General features: G+C 38.3%; 2 protein-coding genes across 2 annotated transcripts in view; one reads left to right on the top strand and one right to left on the bottom strand.

The window, feature by feature from the left end:
• Window positions 1–1,419, bottom strand: part of naga (N-acetylgalactosaminidase, alpha) — a 17,421-nt gene extending 16,002 nt beyond the window's left edge. The window contains exon 1 of the mRNA XM_088325222.1: window positions 1,260–1,419. The gene's annotated coding sequence lies outside the window, so the exon portion shown is untranslated. The remainder of the gene's footprint in view (window positions 1–1,259) is intronic.
• On the top strand, window positions 1,315–16,233 carry nfkbie (nuclear factor of kappa light polypeptide gene enhancer in B-cells inhibitor, epsilon). The gene is made up of 6 exons (XM_088325223.1): window positions 1,315–2,014; window positions 7,649–7,751; window positions 11,712–11,922; window positions 12,050–12,138; window positions 14,333–14,581; window positions 15,754–16,233. Exons 1-6 carry the CDS (start codon window positions 1,695–1,697, stop codon window positions 15,820–15,822), a joined length of 1,041 nt encoding a protein of 346 aa, XP_088181349.1. The 5' UTR covers window positions 1,315–1,694; the 3' UTR covers window positions 15,823–16,233.

Here is a 16,233-nt window from a genome sequence, read left to right as displayed (position 1 = left end):
CGGTCAGTTCATAATACGCTATAAAGCCTGGGAGCCGGGACACTTACTCTCAGCCAAAAGGCCAAGCTAAGGTCCTAGCCCTAAAGCCTTGCTGCGATCATTGCGAATGCACCGTTCCCATGCAGAACGAGCAGTGCTAACCTGATGCGTCAGCCGGCCGAACAGTGCTAACCTGAGGCGTCAGCCGGTACGATAGTAAAGAATAAGGAGGCTGTGAAATCGAGTGATGCGGCTAAGGAAGTTAGCTCTATAAGCAAGCAACTGCCGCAAGTTTTGGAAGAGGTTGAAAAACTTTTGATGATTTTTCTCTCCCCACTGTCCACCACAAAGGTAAGAAGTCCTATTCATAATCCTTTTTTTATTTTTACACGTTCATGTTAACGTAATCTTTGGTACGGAAGATTACGATAACGCGAACGTACGATTAGCCTGGGTTAGCTTTGTTTACGTAAAACATTCAAGGTGTTGGAACGGATTAAAACGATTTCACATTACTTTTAATGGGAAAAACGATTTTCGGTGATCAACCAAATCGGTTTTCGAACAGGGTTCTGGAACGGATTATGGTCGAGAACCGAGGTTCCACTGTATTCAAAAACCAAAGGATGCCATCATGACTTTAAGTCAGGAGATGGCGGCAGAGTGACACATGATTTGCATGCATTTCTTAGACGCGCTCGAACAGGCAAGTTAAATCACATTTATTCGTATAGCCATTCATCACAGAATGTCTCAAATGACTGCACAGGTTACAATTACACTATACCCTGATCTTAAACTAACATGCATGCAAGGAAAAACTCAAAACCTCGACATGAGGAAAATAAGAAATCCCCCTTCTAGGAGGACCAGGCTGCAATAGATTTTACATTGCGTAACAATACACAAAACGAAATAAATGGTAAATGGTCTGTATTTATATAGCGCTTTTCAAGTCAATGAAGACCTCCCAAAGCGCTTTACAATGTGCTTCACACTTACCCATACACACTCGCACACCAATAGGGAGTCAAAACATAGGTACTGTAATATAAGATAATTGTCCAAAAAGTTCATGACAGCAACAACGCCTTGAGTCTGTCAATAAACTCTTCCTTTTTCATTTTTGGGGGGTTTGTACCGCCCGAACACACCTTATAGATGCAATGGAAAACAAAGCATAAGGGCTCTTTGAACTCAATTAGGCATGGTTAAGGACACCTCAAACTATGCAGCCCACCTTTATGTTTTTTATTGAAGTTTTACTTTGCAACGATTACCTGGGTTTCGTCTGCTTGGTGCGCATGCGCAGTCACAATAACCTTTTTTTCAATATTTTTTCTTTCGAGTCGTCTGGCAGTGGGGATTCCCCGCGTTACAAAAACAGCTCAACCCTTCGCAATTCTGCTTTTCCTGGATTTCCCTCTAGCGGATATTTTCGATAAGAACAATCCGCTTTTCGTTTTCCTCCGTAATGAACGTGGAAACTTGTCAAGGAGCGGGCGCTTCACGTCACAAGCGAACGACCGTCGCCTTTGACGAACTTCGTTAGTCGCCCAGTGGCATGAGAGGTATCATCTCGCTCCCTCGCCTCTCCCCACCAGCGGCGGTCTCCTCGTTTTAGGAGCCCCGGTCTCCGTCGGCGGCGACAACAACCGTCAGAAGCCTTTCAACTCCCTTCGGAAATTAGTCGGAAGCCGCCGGGGAGACCCACAATGGCGAGCGGCGACTACCGCAAAGAGGATTTTCTGGAGGAAAATCGAGTGGATTCGGGCATTACTAACTCATACTGCTCCATAGTGAAGTCAGAGGAGCAGCGGGAGACCAGCGCGGAGCTCGGCGGGCCGAGGGACAAGTTCGCCACCGCCGAGGAGCGCTTGGATTCCGCTTACGGTTCGTCGTCGCTGACGGTGGAGAGTTTGGCAGAAATAGTGCAGGGATTTTCGTTGGACTCCGAGGAAGAACTGCATACGAGTTCTGGACTTTCGGAACAAGAGGAGGACATCATCACCTCCATTACGGAAGATGGGGATACGTAAGTTGAGAGGAAAAATAAACGCGTTTATTTGACTTAGTTGTTTCATAATGTGTCAGACGTTGGAACAAAAACAACCACTTAGAGTTAATATAAAAAACTCGAACATTTAATACATTTTCTATCAAATAATAGCATTTCTTTATTTTTGCTTGCACTGCTCAATGAAAAGACAATGCGCCTCCCTGTCCTTAGGTGGCGCACAACCGCAGGGTCATTCGACGAACGGTTTTAAATAGATATTTTGTATTATTTACCTCCTCCTAGTTCATTCATTCATAAAAAACATTATTTATTTGAATATAAGGACAATATATGAACTATCATACAAACATGCATTAAAATATTTTCATAGATTAAGATATTTGCATTTGTTTTGAGCCCCTCTTAGAAGAAGCGGACATCTTGCTGCTAAGGGTGTTTTTTGTATCAAGATGTTTCTCGTTAAGTTTTTCACATCACAAAATGAAACAAAAAGGAATGACAGGTTGAATCCAAAGGCTTATAAAAGAGACCCCTCCCCAGAACAACACTTCTGTCAATCAGAAAGTCTCATCTCATTAGCTACACCGCTTATCCTATATGGGTCGCAGGGGTGCTGGAGCCCATCCCAGTCATCCCCGGGCAGTGGGCAGGGGATACCCTGAACTGGTTGCCAGCCAATTGCAGGGCACACAGGGACAGACAACTCACTCGCTCATTCACACCTAGGGACAATTTGGACCGGCCAATTCCCCTGAAATGCATGTTTTTTGGAATGTGGGAGGAAACCGGAGTGCCCGGAGGAAACCCACGCAAGCACGGGGAGAACATACAAACTCCGCACAGGAAGTCTGGAGCTGGATTTGAACCCACGCAGGAGGTTCCCAAGACATGAACTGTGCCGCACATGCGCTAACCACTGCGCCGCCGTGCTGCCAATCAGAAAGTCAAAATTATTATATCTTATATTAGTGTTTTTCAACCTTTTTTGAGCCAGGGCATGTTTTTTACATTGGGAAAATTTTGCGGCATCCCACTAACCAAAATGATATAAAATGACACTGAACAGTATGTTTAATTACAATATAATTCATAATACTCTCGGTTTTTACAGCACAGACACTTGACAATGGCATAATATTTACAGTAATGATTCATAAATGTTTTATAAAATTTTAAAAAGAGACTTTGGATAATTTCTCACGGCACACCTGACAATCTCTCACGGCACACCTGACAATCTCTCACGGCACACTAGTGTGTCGCGGCAAAGTCGTTGCAAATCACTGTCTTACATCATTATAACAATCGTTGGGCCATTTTGAGTCTCCGAGAGAAAAAGAAAACCGGCAGAAAAATCCAACGGGATAGCGCAAGGGAGTGAAGAAGCATCCTTTCTTGTGAGACCACCGGAGATGTTTTGGGTACCCCAAAAAACCTTGCGCAAGGCTCGGCAAAATAATTGAGAAAGAAAAATGGCGCGGTTTGGTCTCTTTGAGTCTCCGTAGTCATATCCGTTCTCGTGCTCGTTTCAGGTTGCACTGCAAAATACAGCGACGTCTAGTGGTCAGATATTACACATTGTCCCTCTAAGAAATGTTATTAAAAGCCTCACTTAACATTAAAAAGGTTTTGACACACAACATCCTTATTTATTTTCCAAACGACAGTAACTCTGACTCACACAAATATCAAAGATAATGTTTGCTTTTATTATTTTCAAATTGTTTCAAGTTGCTTCCTCTTCTAAATGGTAAATGGTCTGCATTTATATAGCGCTTTTCAAGTCAATGAAGACCTCCCAAAGTGCTTTACAATGTGCTTCACACTTACCCATTCACACACCAACAGGGAGTCAGCCATAAAAGGCGCCTACCTGCTTATTGGGGGCATTAGGGATTCAGTGTCTTGCCCAAGGACACTTAGACATATAACACGGAGGAGCCGGGAATTTAACCTGCGACCGCTTGATCCCAAGACGCTCTACCTCCTGAGCTAATATAAAAAGCCTCAATGCGGTGCGATTTCCATGGGTTCATTTACGAATAGGCAAAATTCCACTGACTGCCAGTGTAAACTACACATGCAAAAGTACATTTCCGTTTTTGTGTCATCCAAGCCAAAAAACCTGCTAATATTTGATTCATTTGTCTGTGAAACAAAATCTTAGAATGAAATAATTTTACCTTATTGCCAGGGATGTTTGATCAAGCGTTTTATTTTAAACGATTTGATACCCAAATCTTCGGTAGTCATCTATTGATATAACATACTGATATCATAAGTACATAAATTCCCACCCTCTGCAAAAATACATGTCTGTTTGGAAAATAAAGAATACCTTTAAACGTAACCATAATATTGTTTTTAGAATTGAACAGAGACATGTAATAGACGACTGTTAGAGAAAAAGAAAATCATATGACTGATAGGTAAAATTCATGGGGGAGTGGTTATGGACAGGCCTCAATTGTATGTACATCAGATAATAGTACAATGAAACTAGCAATAGCATTGTGCAAAAATAAGAATAAAGAAATAAAATATGACAAACATTTCTATACATAGTCAAGATATTGCACTGACATATGTACAATTGTAGTAGTGATAGTTGTGAAATTGTGGCATTGCACGGGTTGAAGAGCGTTAAAAGTTTTGTGTGTTTTTTGACAGTCTGGTGTGCTTGTTTTTTGTGTTTCTTACATCCCAATAATATACATGTTAAGTATTAAGTCAAGTCCAGTCATGTTTAACCACAAGGAGTCTCAAGGGGATGCCCAGACCACAGATTATTGCAAACCACAGACTATTATTACACCATCCCCTGATCTAAAACCTACATGAGAGTAAGGAAAAACTCAAAAACCTCAGTCAACTCAAGTCATGTTTTTTTGTCAAGCCCTTAATCACAAGGCATCTCAAAGGGCTGCCCAGACCACAGATTATTGCAAACTACAGACTATTATTACACCATCACCTGATCTAAAACCTACACGAGGGCAAGGAAAAACTCAAAAACCTCATTCAAGTCAAGTCATGTTTAAATGTACAGCCCTTAATCACCAGGAGTCTCAAAAGGCTGACCACAGATTATTGCAAAGTACACACTATTCTTACACCAACCCCTGATCTAAAACCTACATAATGGCAAGGAAAAACTCAAAAACCTCAGTCAAGTCAACTCATGTTTTTTTGTCTAGCCCTTAATCACAAGGAATCTCAAAGGGCTGCACAGACCATAGACTATTACAGATTACAGACTTTTATTACATTATCCCTTGATCTAAAACCTACATGAGGGCAAGGAAAAACTCAAAAACCTCAACATGAGGAAAACAAAGAAACCTTGAGAAGGACCGCACATGAGGTAATCCCCTTCCAGGATGACCAGGTTGCAATGGATGTTGCAACAGGAAATGTAGGTCAATTATAAGCTATAGCATTAATGAAACAAAATCCTTCTATCTTTAAAATCAGTTTCCTGATTACTAAACGGCATGATGCAATTGCGCGTGGGCTAGGAGTGCCACGGTTACTGATGCGTTTCAAAATTTCTAGAAAGCTGGAAATTCTCCAATTACTGATGTCATTCATCAGGCCCGCACACCTTGGAGGCAAAAAGCAAACCCACATATTTATTTCTTAATATTTATTCAAATGCCAGTGATAAACTTTTTCCGCTATTGATTCATTTCTCTGAAATATAACACCCAAGTATGCTTGGGATGATTGCCTTGTAGGGGATTTCACGCATTGAATGAACATGCCATGCTCGCATGCAGACAAACTGTTGTGAAGCTCTAGAGTGAGAAAAGCGAAGTGAAAGAGCGCGGTCTGGACTTCCCCACGCAGCTCACACAAAGCGCATGCAGTGTGACCATGCATGGCTGTTTTTTTATCCAAGAAACTCGTTCCTCAAGATAGCACAATACTGGTTTTGTTTTTTCTCTTTTTTCTTCTTCTTTTTAGATGCTGCCTTACTATTATTCCACTTTAAACCAGTGTTTTTCAACCAGTGTGATGTAAGACCTTGTATAGTGTGTTGCAGGAAACTCCCCAATTTTATTATTATATTAAAAAAAAAATGCGATTGCATACTTCCAGTTATCAGTCAAATCACTATAACAGTCATCCATATCAGTAGGTGGCAGCACATAACTTTTTTTCATTTTTATATAGTAAATATATGCTCATGACTTTAGTACAGTATATTTTAAAACAATTATGTTTGATGCTGTTTAGGATGGACCTGCAAAAAATAATAACATAAATAAAAGTCTTGCACATGATTTTAAATTACTGTTTTATATATTTTACTAAGAAAAACTGGAAAGAGTTAAATGATTACTATAGTAAGTTATTACCATTTCTAAATAGTTGGTGTTTGATTTGATAATTAATATGCTGTGAGATAATTGTTATGTTGGTGTCTCACTACAGGCCTTACTTTATGAGCAAAACATCGAAAGCACTACAGTACTTCTAATTAGGGCTGACCAATAAAGCCAATGTATTGGTCTTATACAAAATCATGCATGGACTTGCTCCCTCATATATTTCAGATATAATTTCCCCCTATATCCCTGTCCGGAGCCTTCGCTCTGAAAATGCTGGTCTGCTAGTGATCCCAAGAGCCAAGAAGAAATCTGCAGGTTTGAGAGCGTTCTCCATTCAGGCCCCTGTGTTATAGAATGCTCTGCCCTCTGAGATTCTACCTGCAACCTCAGTGGAACTGTTTAGATCTAGGCTTAAAACACACTTCTATTCCATAGCTTATGAATGACTTATATTTCATGTTGAAAATATCTGTGTATCATTTGTTATTGAACATCCATTGCAGCCTGGTCATCCTGGAAGGAGGCATACCTCATGTGCTGTCCCTTCTCAAGGTTTCTTCATTTTTCTCATGTTGAGGTTTTTAAATATTTCCCTGCCCTCATGTAGGTTTTAGATCAGTGGATGGTGTGATAATCGTCTGTGGTTTGCAATAATCTGTGGTCTGTAAAGCACTTTGAGACTCCTTGTGATTAAGGGCTATACAAATAAACTTGACTTGACTATATTTATTGGAACAGAAAAAAGAAAACAATGATTTCCAATTCATTAAATAATTTTTATAAAATAAAACTCCACACAGAAAAGAAAATCTCCTTTCATCAGTATTTCATAGTTCCTTGGGTTGAGAAGTTAGATATCCTTATAACGAAGAGGTGACACGGTTAAAACAACACAATATGAATTAATTTGAGGATAAAATATTCAATATATTTATTAGCAACAAATAAGGATGCCAGTTAAAATAATCAGCTGTTTGCATAATTATTTCAAAAGCCTTAGTTGATATCTTTTCATTTTTGTGTCATTATTTAAACAAAAATAAATAACGTGAGCTTTTGAGAAGTTTAACCACAAAGTTCAGCCTCATAAAAGTATTTTTAAGTGTGTGCTTTTCTCACAGTCTTTTCTTTTGTCTAAATGAAGCGCTAATTCTTGGTTCCACTTCCTTTCCTTAGCACGCAACAACACAACATTAAATTATCTACAGCTTCCCTTTCACACTTTGAGGTTACATTTTTTTAAAGGTTATTTTTTTACCGTTGTATTGAAAACCTGCACTTACTGCTAACTTCTACGATTTTTCATCTTTTATAGAATCCTTCACCTGGCTATCATCCATGAAGACACGCTCATTGCAAAACAGTTGATCAAACTCTTCCCAAAAGAGGTCCTGGATATCCAGAACTATCTGTATCAGGTGGGTTGTTTTAACTCATTCACAACCAGTCTAGTTAAAATAAGACATCTATAACCAGTATTGGGAATGCCGATAAAAATGACACAGTTGCGTAACAGCGTTATTTTTTTTCAGTATCGGGGAGGTCGCTGGTTCGCGCCTCGGCCGAGTCATACCTAAGACTTATAACATTGGTAAAATGGCGGCGCCCTCTGTTGGCTGCGGCTGCATCGGCTCGCTACAACGGGTCAGGTGTATCGACATTTCGTTCTGTGTACATTGTTACACAGAATGACAATACAAAGGAAATTATTATTATTATTATTATCAAACTATATTTTCGCAGTTACCATTACTGACAGTTAAAAGAAGTGCGTTACCTTGGCTGTGGAACGCCAACAGGGGCGTGCCCTTCCAAACCTGACCGCGTGTTCCGCAATTGTCCACACTTCTCCGAGTTGTTTATGTTACGTCTTTTTGGATTATGTGACCATTCAAAATAGCGGCTATACAGAAGCTCCCCTACATACGACCGTAAAACGGTAGATACAAACATTTTTTTTCAGGATGTCGAAAAATATCCGGACATTGCTGCAAGTTAGATTTTGTATTGTGTGTACCTTTTTCTGAGTACAGGACATTACTGTAGTGCTTCTTTACGCCGCCACCGGCGTGTGGTCACCCAGCATCCACTCCAAAGAAAAAATCCGCTACCTAGTTCGTGTATAAACATTCTATACTGTATCCCCTGCGCGCCATGAACTTTGACATTTTTATTGCTTAATATCTCCTGCATCCATTCAATGCGGTTGGGTGTAAAGTGTAAAGAAGAGGCAAGCCGTTTCTGTTGAAACAAAAGTGGAATAAGAAAGCTTGATGCGGTTGAGAAAATGGTTGGATCGTTTTTTTTCGGCCACTCTCTAACACGGAGGAGGACCTTCTGAAGCTTATCTTCCAAAAGTAAGTTATACTTAACTTTATCTTTACAGAGCATATTATTTTATTTTTAGTACAAAACAATACAGGTTATTTATACAAGCCTTAAACATACTTATACAACAACAACAACAACCCATAAACATACAAAATATAGCACTGAAGCAACTTACGAACAAATTCAACTTACGAACGATTGTCCGGAACCTATTTCGTTTGTAAGTCGGGCAGCGTCTGTACTACAGTTAGATAGCGATTAGGGATATAGGATTTACTAATGCACCGAAAGAAAGAGCGATTGAGGGCCGAGTTCTGACAGTACCTGACCCGTGTTTTTGTGAGCCGACTGTTGGAAGTGAACGAAGGGAGCCGGCTCCCCACCAAATTAACAGCCGATTCCCTCTGAGACACCTTTCTCCTCTTATGATTGGTCAATATGCAATTTTGGGGATTTTGCTTCTTTTACTTAAATTTTTGAGTATAAAAAGGTCAAATTTCTTTTGTATTTAAACTTTTTTTGTAGATTTATAAATATTTTAATTATATTGCCTGTGTTTTTTAAAAATGTTAAGTTTCTTATGTTTTCTTTTATCTCTTGTTTTCCTTTTGTTGTTGTATTTTTGTTTCTTCCGTTTTGGTCTTTTTTTTCTCTTTTTTTTCCCTCTTTTTAAGACATTCCTTTTATAGGGTTACGTAATCATTTGTAATGTAGGGATTAAAGCAACAAAAACAACCTGAAGAGCCATTTGGGACCCTAAAAAGCCTTCTCTTTTTTAGTGAGCTGAGCCGAAAAATTCCATTTTATAATAAAAGTTGGAATTCCCATCTCCACAAGTAAACATGGTGTTTTGTATTTTCTCAGAAAATTTCAAATTCTTTGACATTCTTTTTAAAGTGATGTAAATAGTCGCTTTCCCTGGTAACTTGTTAATTTTACTATAGAGTAAATCAGTTACTAACCCAGTTACTTTTTGAAAGAAGTAGGGAGTAACTATAAGTACTCAAAGTATCGTGACACCTAACCCTGTGGGTGGCCTCCATGATTACGTGTGGAAGTAGTTTTTCTCCTTTTTAAATTTTTTTTTATCGACATACTTCCCAAGAAGTATTGTTCCTCTTTTTATATACCGTCAGGACCAGCCTCCGATTGGTCTGTCCCTAGAGGCAGATTCAGTGTTTTCTCATCTGTTGCTCTGAGCGTAAACTCTTGTGCTCTTTCTCTGTCTAAATAGAAGTGCGGTGAAATATTGCCACCCCTGTCTGATCAAGTTTTCGCATGGAGTTAAGTGAAAATGAACTTGTTAGTGGAAAGGCGAAATGAACACTCAGCAGTGACTCACCCGGCGTTCTTTTCATACCCAACCCACTTTGCTTGCCTAATTTCCTCTCGGTAGTCATTTGAAGACTGACAAAAAAAATCAGCTTGCTTTATTTTATTTAAAAAAAAATATATTGCAACAGCGAACAAATATTGGCTTTTTCTTGTTTATTTTGCATCTGTTAAAAATCCCATTGTATTTATTTTTGTAAATTTAAATTAAATATATTTCAACTATTCATTATTCCATTTATTATATCTTGCAACGCTATTTAAAAGGCTGATCTGCTACCGGTTTGTGTCACAACATCATGAAAATTCCCAAATGCTATCGACTGAGCTCCCTCCCAAAAAGTATTCATCTCTCTCCCTTTGTGTAGTTCCGAATATCCATTTTTTTGTGCTGACTTTGTGTGCAAGTACAATACTTTATTTACTATGGGTTCCAAGACGCTAAAGGGAGAAGCAAAAACATGATAATAATGGAAACAAAGCTTATAGTAATCTATACTACTTGATTTTGCGTCCATCTAAAACATCCAATTTTATTTTTTGGTAATTTTTTAATTTTTATTTTATTTTAAGTTAAGTCATGTTTATTTGTATAGCCCTTAATCACAAGGATTTTGTGTTGCATGTATTAAAAAATCAAATTGTACATATTGTTTTAGTTTTTGTTTAGCTATTATATGTTGTTTTGTTTTGCATCTTTTAGGGATTTAAATCAATTTATTTTTTATCCATTCATTTAATTGTATTTTGCATTTATAAAAAAACATTATTTATTGTTATGATTCGATTTATCTATATAATTTTATTTTATTTTACATTTATTAAAAATATTAAATGTGTTTTACATTTAAAATTATTTTTAACATTTTATTTGAAAAATCAAATTGTATTCGTTCTTTGAAATTGTTTTCATCTATTTATTTTATGTTGGATTTATCTAAAAACATATGTACATTTTTTATTTTGCATCTGTTAAAATGATCAAATTATAAAAAAATTTAAATTTGAAATAGCCCAGCTCTCAAATTTATCTATTTAGTTTATTTTGCATTTAAAATCAAGTTGTATTTATTTTAAAAGTTGTGTTTATCTAATTATTTATTTTAAATATATTAAAAGACTAAATTATGTATTTTTTATTTAATCTATATTGATTGTCATTTAAAAAAAATAAAACTGTATTTATTTTTGAAATTTTACATTATCTTTCATGTTTATTGAAAAATCAAATTGTAAGTAAAAATTGCATCTATATAATTTATTTTATTTTAAATCTATTAAAAAATCAAATTGTTTATTATTTTTTAATTTTATTTATGTATTTTATTTTGCTTAATGTAGAATTTATAAAAAAAATCATTGTATTTCTAAATTAGTATTCATTTATTTTGCATTTATTTAAAAAAATCGTATCTATTTTTAAATTGTATTCCTTTACATTTTATTTTTGAGTGATTAATAAGAAAGAAATTGTTTTTTCCAATTTTAGTGAATTTATTTTTATTTTTTAAATTAAGTTAAGTTTTATTCATCCATTAATTTTATTTTATATTGCATCTATTTAAAAAATCCATGTTTTTTTTTTAAATTGTTTCTTATTTCATGTTATATCTATTTAAAAAATCTAATTTTAACTATTTTTTGTTACATTTTATTTATCTTCTTTATTTTATTTGCGTTCAATTATATGTTTTTATATTATTTTATTTTTGCAGAGTCCATTGCACCTGGCCACCTACTTGAACCTGACAGAAGTAGTGAAGAGTTTAGTTGCGAAAAGCGTCAACGTGGAGCTACAGGACCGGGACGGGAACACGGCGCTTCACGTGGCTTGCCAGCGCGGTTTCATGGCATGTGCCGCAGACATGACCGGCGAAATGTCGCCCGGCACCCTCGAGCTGGTCCTGGGAACCCAAAACTGGAGAGGTGAGACCAGTTACTCAATTACATAGCTCATTTGCTTATTTGTTCTGCTTTTGTTTTCGTAAGAAAACCGCAATCATCACGTCTGTCAATAAATTCCACATCTTAAACCACAAAAATGCATTTGCAGGTCTTGCCTGTCTTCACTTGGCAGCGCTGGGCAGGCAACACCAGATTATAAAACTGTTGATGGCGAAGGGGGCCGACCTGAACGTCAAGGTGCGCGTCCCTGCTTTGCTCTGTTTTTTAGGTTTCGTTTCAACAATACAGTATATAATGACAGTAGTTTCAAGCATATTTCACTAGTGTTGATTTAACACTCTGTAGACACAGTCCTTATCGTCACCGAGGTAAGTCAAGTCAAGTCATGTTTGTTTGTATAGCCCTTAATAACAAGGAGTCTCAAAGGGCTGCACAGACCACAGATTATTGCAAACTACAGACTATTATGACACCATCTACTGATCTAAAACCTACATGAGGGCAAGGTAAAACTCAAAACCTCAGTCAAGTCATGTTTATTCTTGACGCTCTTAATCACAAGGAGTCTTAAAGGGCTCCACAGACTATTGCAAACGGCAGACTATTATTACACCATCCCCTGATCTAAGACCTACATAAGGGCAAGAAAAAACTCAAAAACCTCTGTTAAGTCAAGTCATGCCCTTTATATAGGTTTTAGATCAGGGGATGGTGTAATAATAGGCTGTAGTTTGCAATAACCTGTGGTCTGTGCAGCCTTTTGAGATTCCTTGTGTTTAAGGGCTAGACAAATAAACATGACTTGAGTTGACTGAGGTTTTTGAGTTTTTCCTTGCCCTAATGTGGGTCTTAGATCAGGGGATGGTGTAATAATAGTCTGCCGTTTGCAATAGTCTGTGGAGCCCTTTAAGACTCCTTGTGATTAAGAGTTTCAAGAATAAACATGACTTGACTGAGGTTTTGAGTTTTACCTTGCCCTCATGTAGGTCTTAGATCAGGGGATGGTGTAATAATAGTCTGTCATTTGCAAAAATCTGTGGTCTGTGCAGCCTTTTGAGACTCCTTGTGATTAAGGGCTATCAACATCAACATGACTTGACTAAATATTACATATTGTCCCTTTAATTGTTAAATTAACACTACTACTGAGTACCCTGGAATAAACAGTGTTGAATTAACGCTTAAAGCAGGGCATGCCAACCTTTTTGAAGCTGATAGTTTCTTTTTTGTTACTGATTAGCGCAAAGGGCTGCCAGTTTGTTAGACATTTCTATAATAACATGTTAGAACTATGTTATTACCAGGTTGTAATTATTAGATGTTAACATAGGCTCAGTCAACCACTAAACATCATGCCATTTAGAAATGACATTTCCTATAAACCAGTCTGCAGGTTACTCAGGTGGTCTTGAGAGCTTACCTGGTTCCAGGGGCACCACATTGCAGACCCATGGCTTAAACACCCCTCTCTGCCTTCTGCCAAATCGATGCACTACTGCTCTATTTAGATTATGAGATAAGTAATGATAACAACAATTGTAAAAATAAGCCTAACTCCATTTTGTAATCACTAGAACGCCAGGGATGGAGATGACATAGAAAAAAAATTGGTTTTATCTCATTATTTTTGCAGACTCCTGGCAGTTTTACTTACGGGACCACGTTGTTGAATATGTGGGGCTATCGTTGAAATCATTTATTGACAATGTAAACTATGAAAACAATACCAATATAGAATTGTAAATGAGGGTTTGGTACCAGACCACACATAATTTGCATTGTTTATATTGGTATTGTGTTCTGTACATCCATCCATCCATTATCTGCACCGCTTATCCTCAGTAGGGTCGCGGGGGTGCTGGAGCCCTTCCCAGCTATCTTCGGGCAGTGGGCAGGGGGACACCCTGAACTGGTTGCCAGCCAGTCGCAGGGGTGTTCTGTACATAGTTTATGTAATAATAATAATCTTAATTATGGCCCTACGTATTCAATAACGCGGTGACGTGAGTAAGAATAGTGTAATTATATCAAATTGAATGCCTTTTCCAACGTCATCTAGATCCCTGGTGCTCTAGTGATTAGGATTCAGCGCACCCACTCCTGCGATCTGGGTTTGATTCCCATTGCATCCAATGTTATGCAAATGTGGTCAACAATATTTTTCGATTGATTGCTCAAATGTGGGAAGACAATTCCGTAAAACCTCGTGGAAAACGTGCACCAAAACGTTGAGATGTTTTGCGGGTAAAAAAAATGCTCATATGGTATAAGTAAAAATAAGGAATGTTGTATTTATTTTTCTGCATCCTGGTAACGGTCCGTGGCCCAGTGGTTGCTGACCACTTATCTATGGCACCGGATCTGTTGATGATGCATTTTTTAGATTTTTTTTTTTTTTAAATGGCCTCTCTGTGATACCCGTCCCTCTCAGGAAGGAACAAGTGGCAAAACGGCGCTCCACCTGGCCGTGGAGAGCCATGACACGGCATCTGTAAAGCTGCTGCTGGGCGGCGGTGCCCACGTGGACGCCGCCATGTTCAATGGCTGCACGCCGCTCCACCTAGCCGTGGGGCGACAGGACGCCGCAATCGCCAACCTCCTCTGCCTGTCAGGTGCCGATACCATGCTGCGAAACGTGGAGGACGAGACAGCGCTGGACCTGGCCGACGGCAACGATGACGTAAGCCAGGAGTGTCAAAATCAAATTTCTTTGGGGCCGCCATAGTGAGGGTATGTTGGGGCTAGATTGGGTTTTCCGAAACAAAATCTCTGAGAAAAAAATTCTACTGTTCTTAAAAACAGTGATACATCGTTTACCGCGGTCGTTAGATTCGAAAATTAATGTGATAGGCAAAATCTTTGAAAATAAACATGTATTTTTTTACAATGCATTGAAATCCAAGAACAAAACCTTCTACAGGCCTAAGCTGTCACGAAATGGACCGGGAAGCAGGAAGTCGGAACTCATATGCGTAGACGATCTGTCACTTTGATTAGGAAAGAAAAGTTGTCCAACACACAAACGGACCAAAAACAAAACAAAGCAGGCTAAAAGGCAGGCAAAATTACAATCTAGGCATTACTCAGATCAAACAGGCATGAACAGGGTTTCAACGAGGGTTAAACAATGATATGGCAGTCGGCAGTTCCAAAAGGAGCGCTTAAGTACTCCAAGAGCAATCAGTCCAATGCGTCTCAGCCGGTGTCAAGGGGCGGGGCCAGCTGGGCGCCATGACAACCGTGCAGGACATGACATAAGCATCAAATGTGGTGTCCGTAACTTCAAAGTATTCTAATTCCTGACACCATCTTCTGGCTGAAATCATTGCATCCTCCGTAAATCTTTGTGGCGCGGGCAATTATGTGAAATTCTTCTTTTTTATCTTTTTTGGGGGGTTTCGGTTGACATTTGGTTTATATTTGAAAAAGCCCTTTTCTTACTTTCGCTGTTTTCATCCTTGGATAAAAGAAATACATAAGCACTCTCCTCCCCACAATCCCTCCGCAGCCTTTCCTCCAGCGTAATGCGCTCTTTTGCTGGAACACTGAGGGTAAAATCGAGATAAAAGCAGATAGGTGCGGTGCAAAAAAATATATAAAGGCTTTTTGAACTCAATTGGGCACTGTTAACGCATACTTAATAGAGGTTCGCCTGATAGTTGTGAAAATTCGGTAATTAATTACATTTTCCGCACAGTATAAGATCTATGAATAAAACAATTAAGGATTAATATGACAATAAATCGATCAATCAGTAAAAATTGGATGAACTTACTTTGAAAAATTCATATTAGGGCAGGGGGCTACAAAATATCATTCCATTTTGACGCGGAGCTTGTTTGTGTCTTTCAGATTTTGGCCCTGTTTCCATTCGATGACATTCAGATCTCGGGGAGGTCGGTGGTCGGCGTGAACTTTTGAGCTGCATCGCAGGCTCCTGGAGATAAGATCTTACTGTACCACGTGGGCTGCACGGTTTTTAATACCAAGACTGTTTGAACTGTTTTATTCGAAATACTTTGTCGTTGAATCCGTATTTATACGTGCAAAAATGCCTCTTCCGCTTTACCGTCTTTGACACAAACACTGAAAAAAAAATCTGCTCGATGCTCTGTTTTTTCACACGCAGCCATTAATAGTTCTAAAAAGATCTACCTCTTGCTCATCAACACTTTTTCTCCACCTTTTCCATAAATGGATTTCACCAGTGCTCTTTCTTAAAGTCTATTTTGGGACATTTGTTCCTGTTTTGTCTTAATTGCACTGTGCAATGATTGGTTGATGAACATAATCTTACATTTCTTTATTTTGTAATAAAATGAGTCAATGCAA

This window comes from Urocampus carinirostris, chromosome 20, assembly GCF_059441175.1.
Source record: "Urocampus carinirostris isolate Australia breed hairy pipefish chromosome 20, RoL_Ucar_1.0, whole genome shotgun sequence".
Classification (NCBI taxonomy): Eukaryota; Metazoa; Chordata; class Actinopteri; order Syngnathiformes; family Syngnathidae; genus Urocampus; species Urocampus carinirostris.
Note: the sequence above shows the minus strand (reverse complement) of the source record. Positions and strands in the feature narration are given on the sequence as shown.

Coding starts and splice junctions, on each gene's coding strand:
- nfkbie (XM_088325223.1), top strand. CDS start 1,695: ATGGCGAGCGGCGACTACCGCAAAGAGGATTTTCTGGAGGAAAATCGA. Junction 7,752..11,711: donor TCCAGAACTATCTGTATCAG/GTGGGTTGTTTT, acceptor TTATTTTTGCAG/AGTCCATTGCACCTGGCCAC. Junction 11,923..12,049: donor GGGAACCCAAAACTGGAGAG/GTGAGACCAGTT, acceptor ATGCATTTGCAG/GTCTTGCCTGTCTTCACTTG.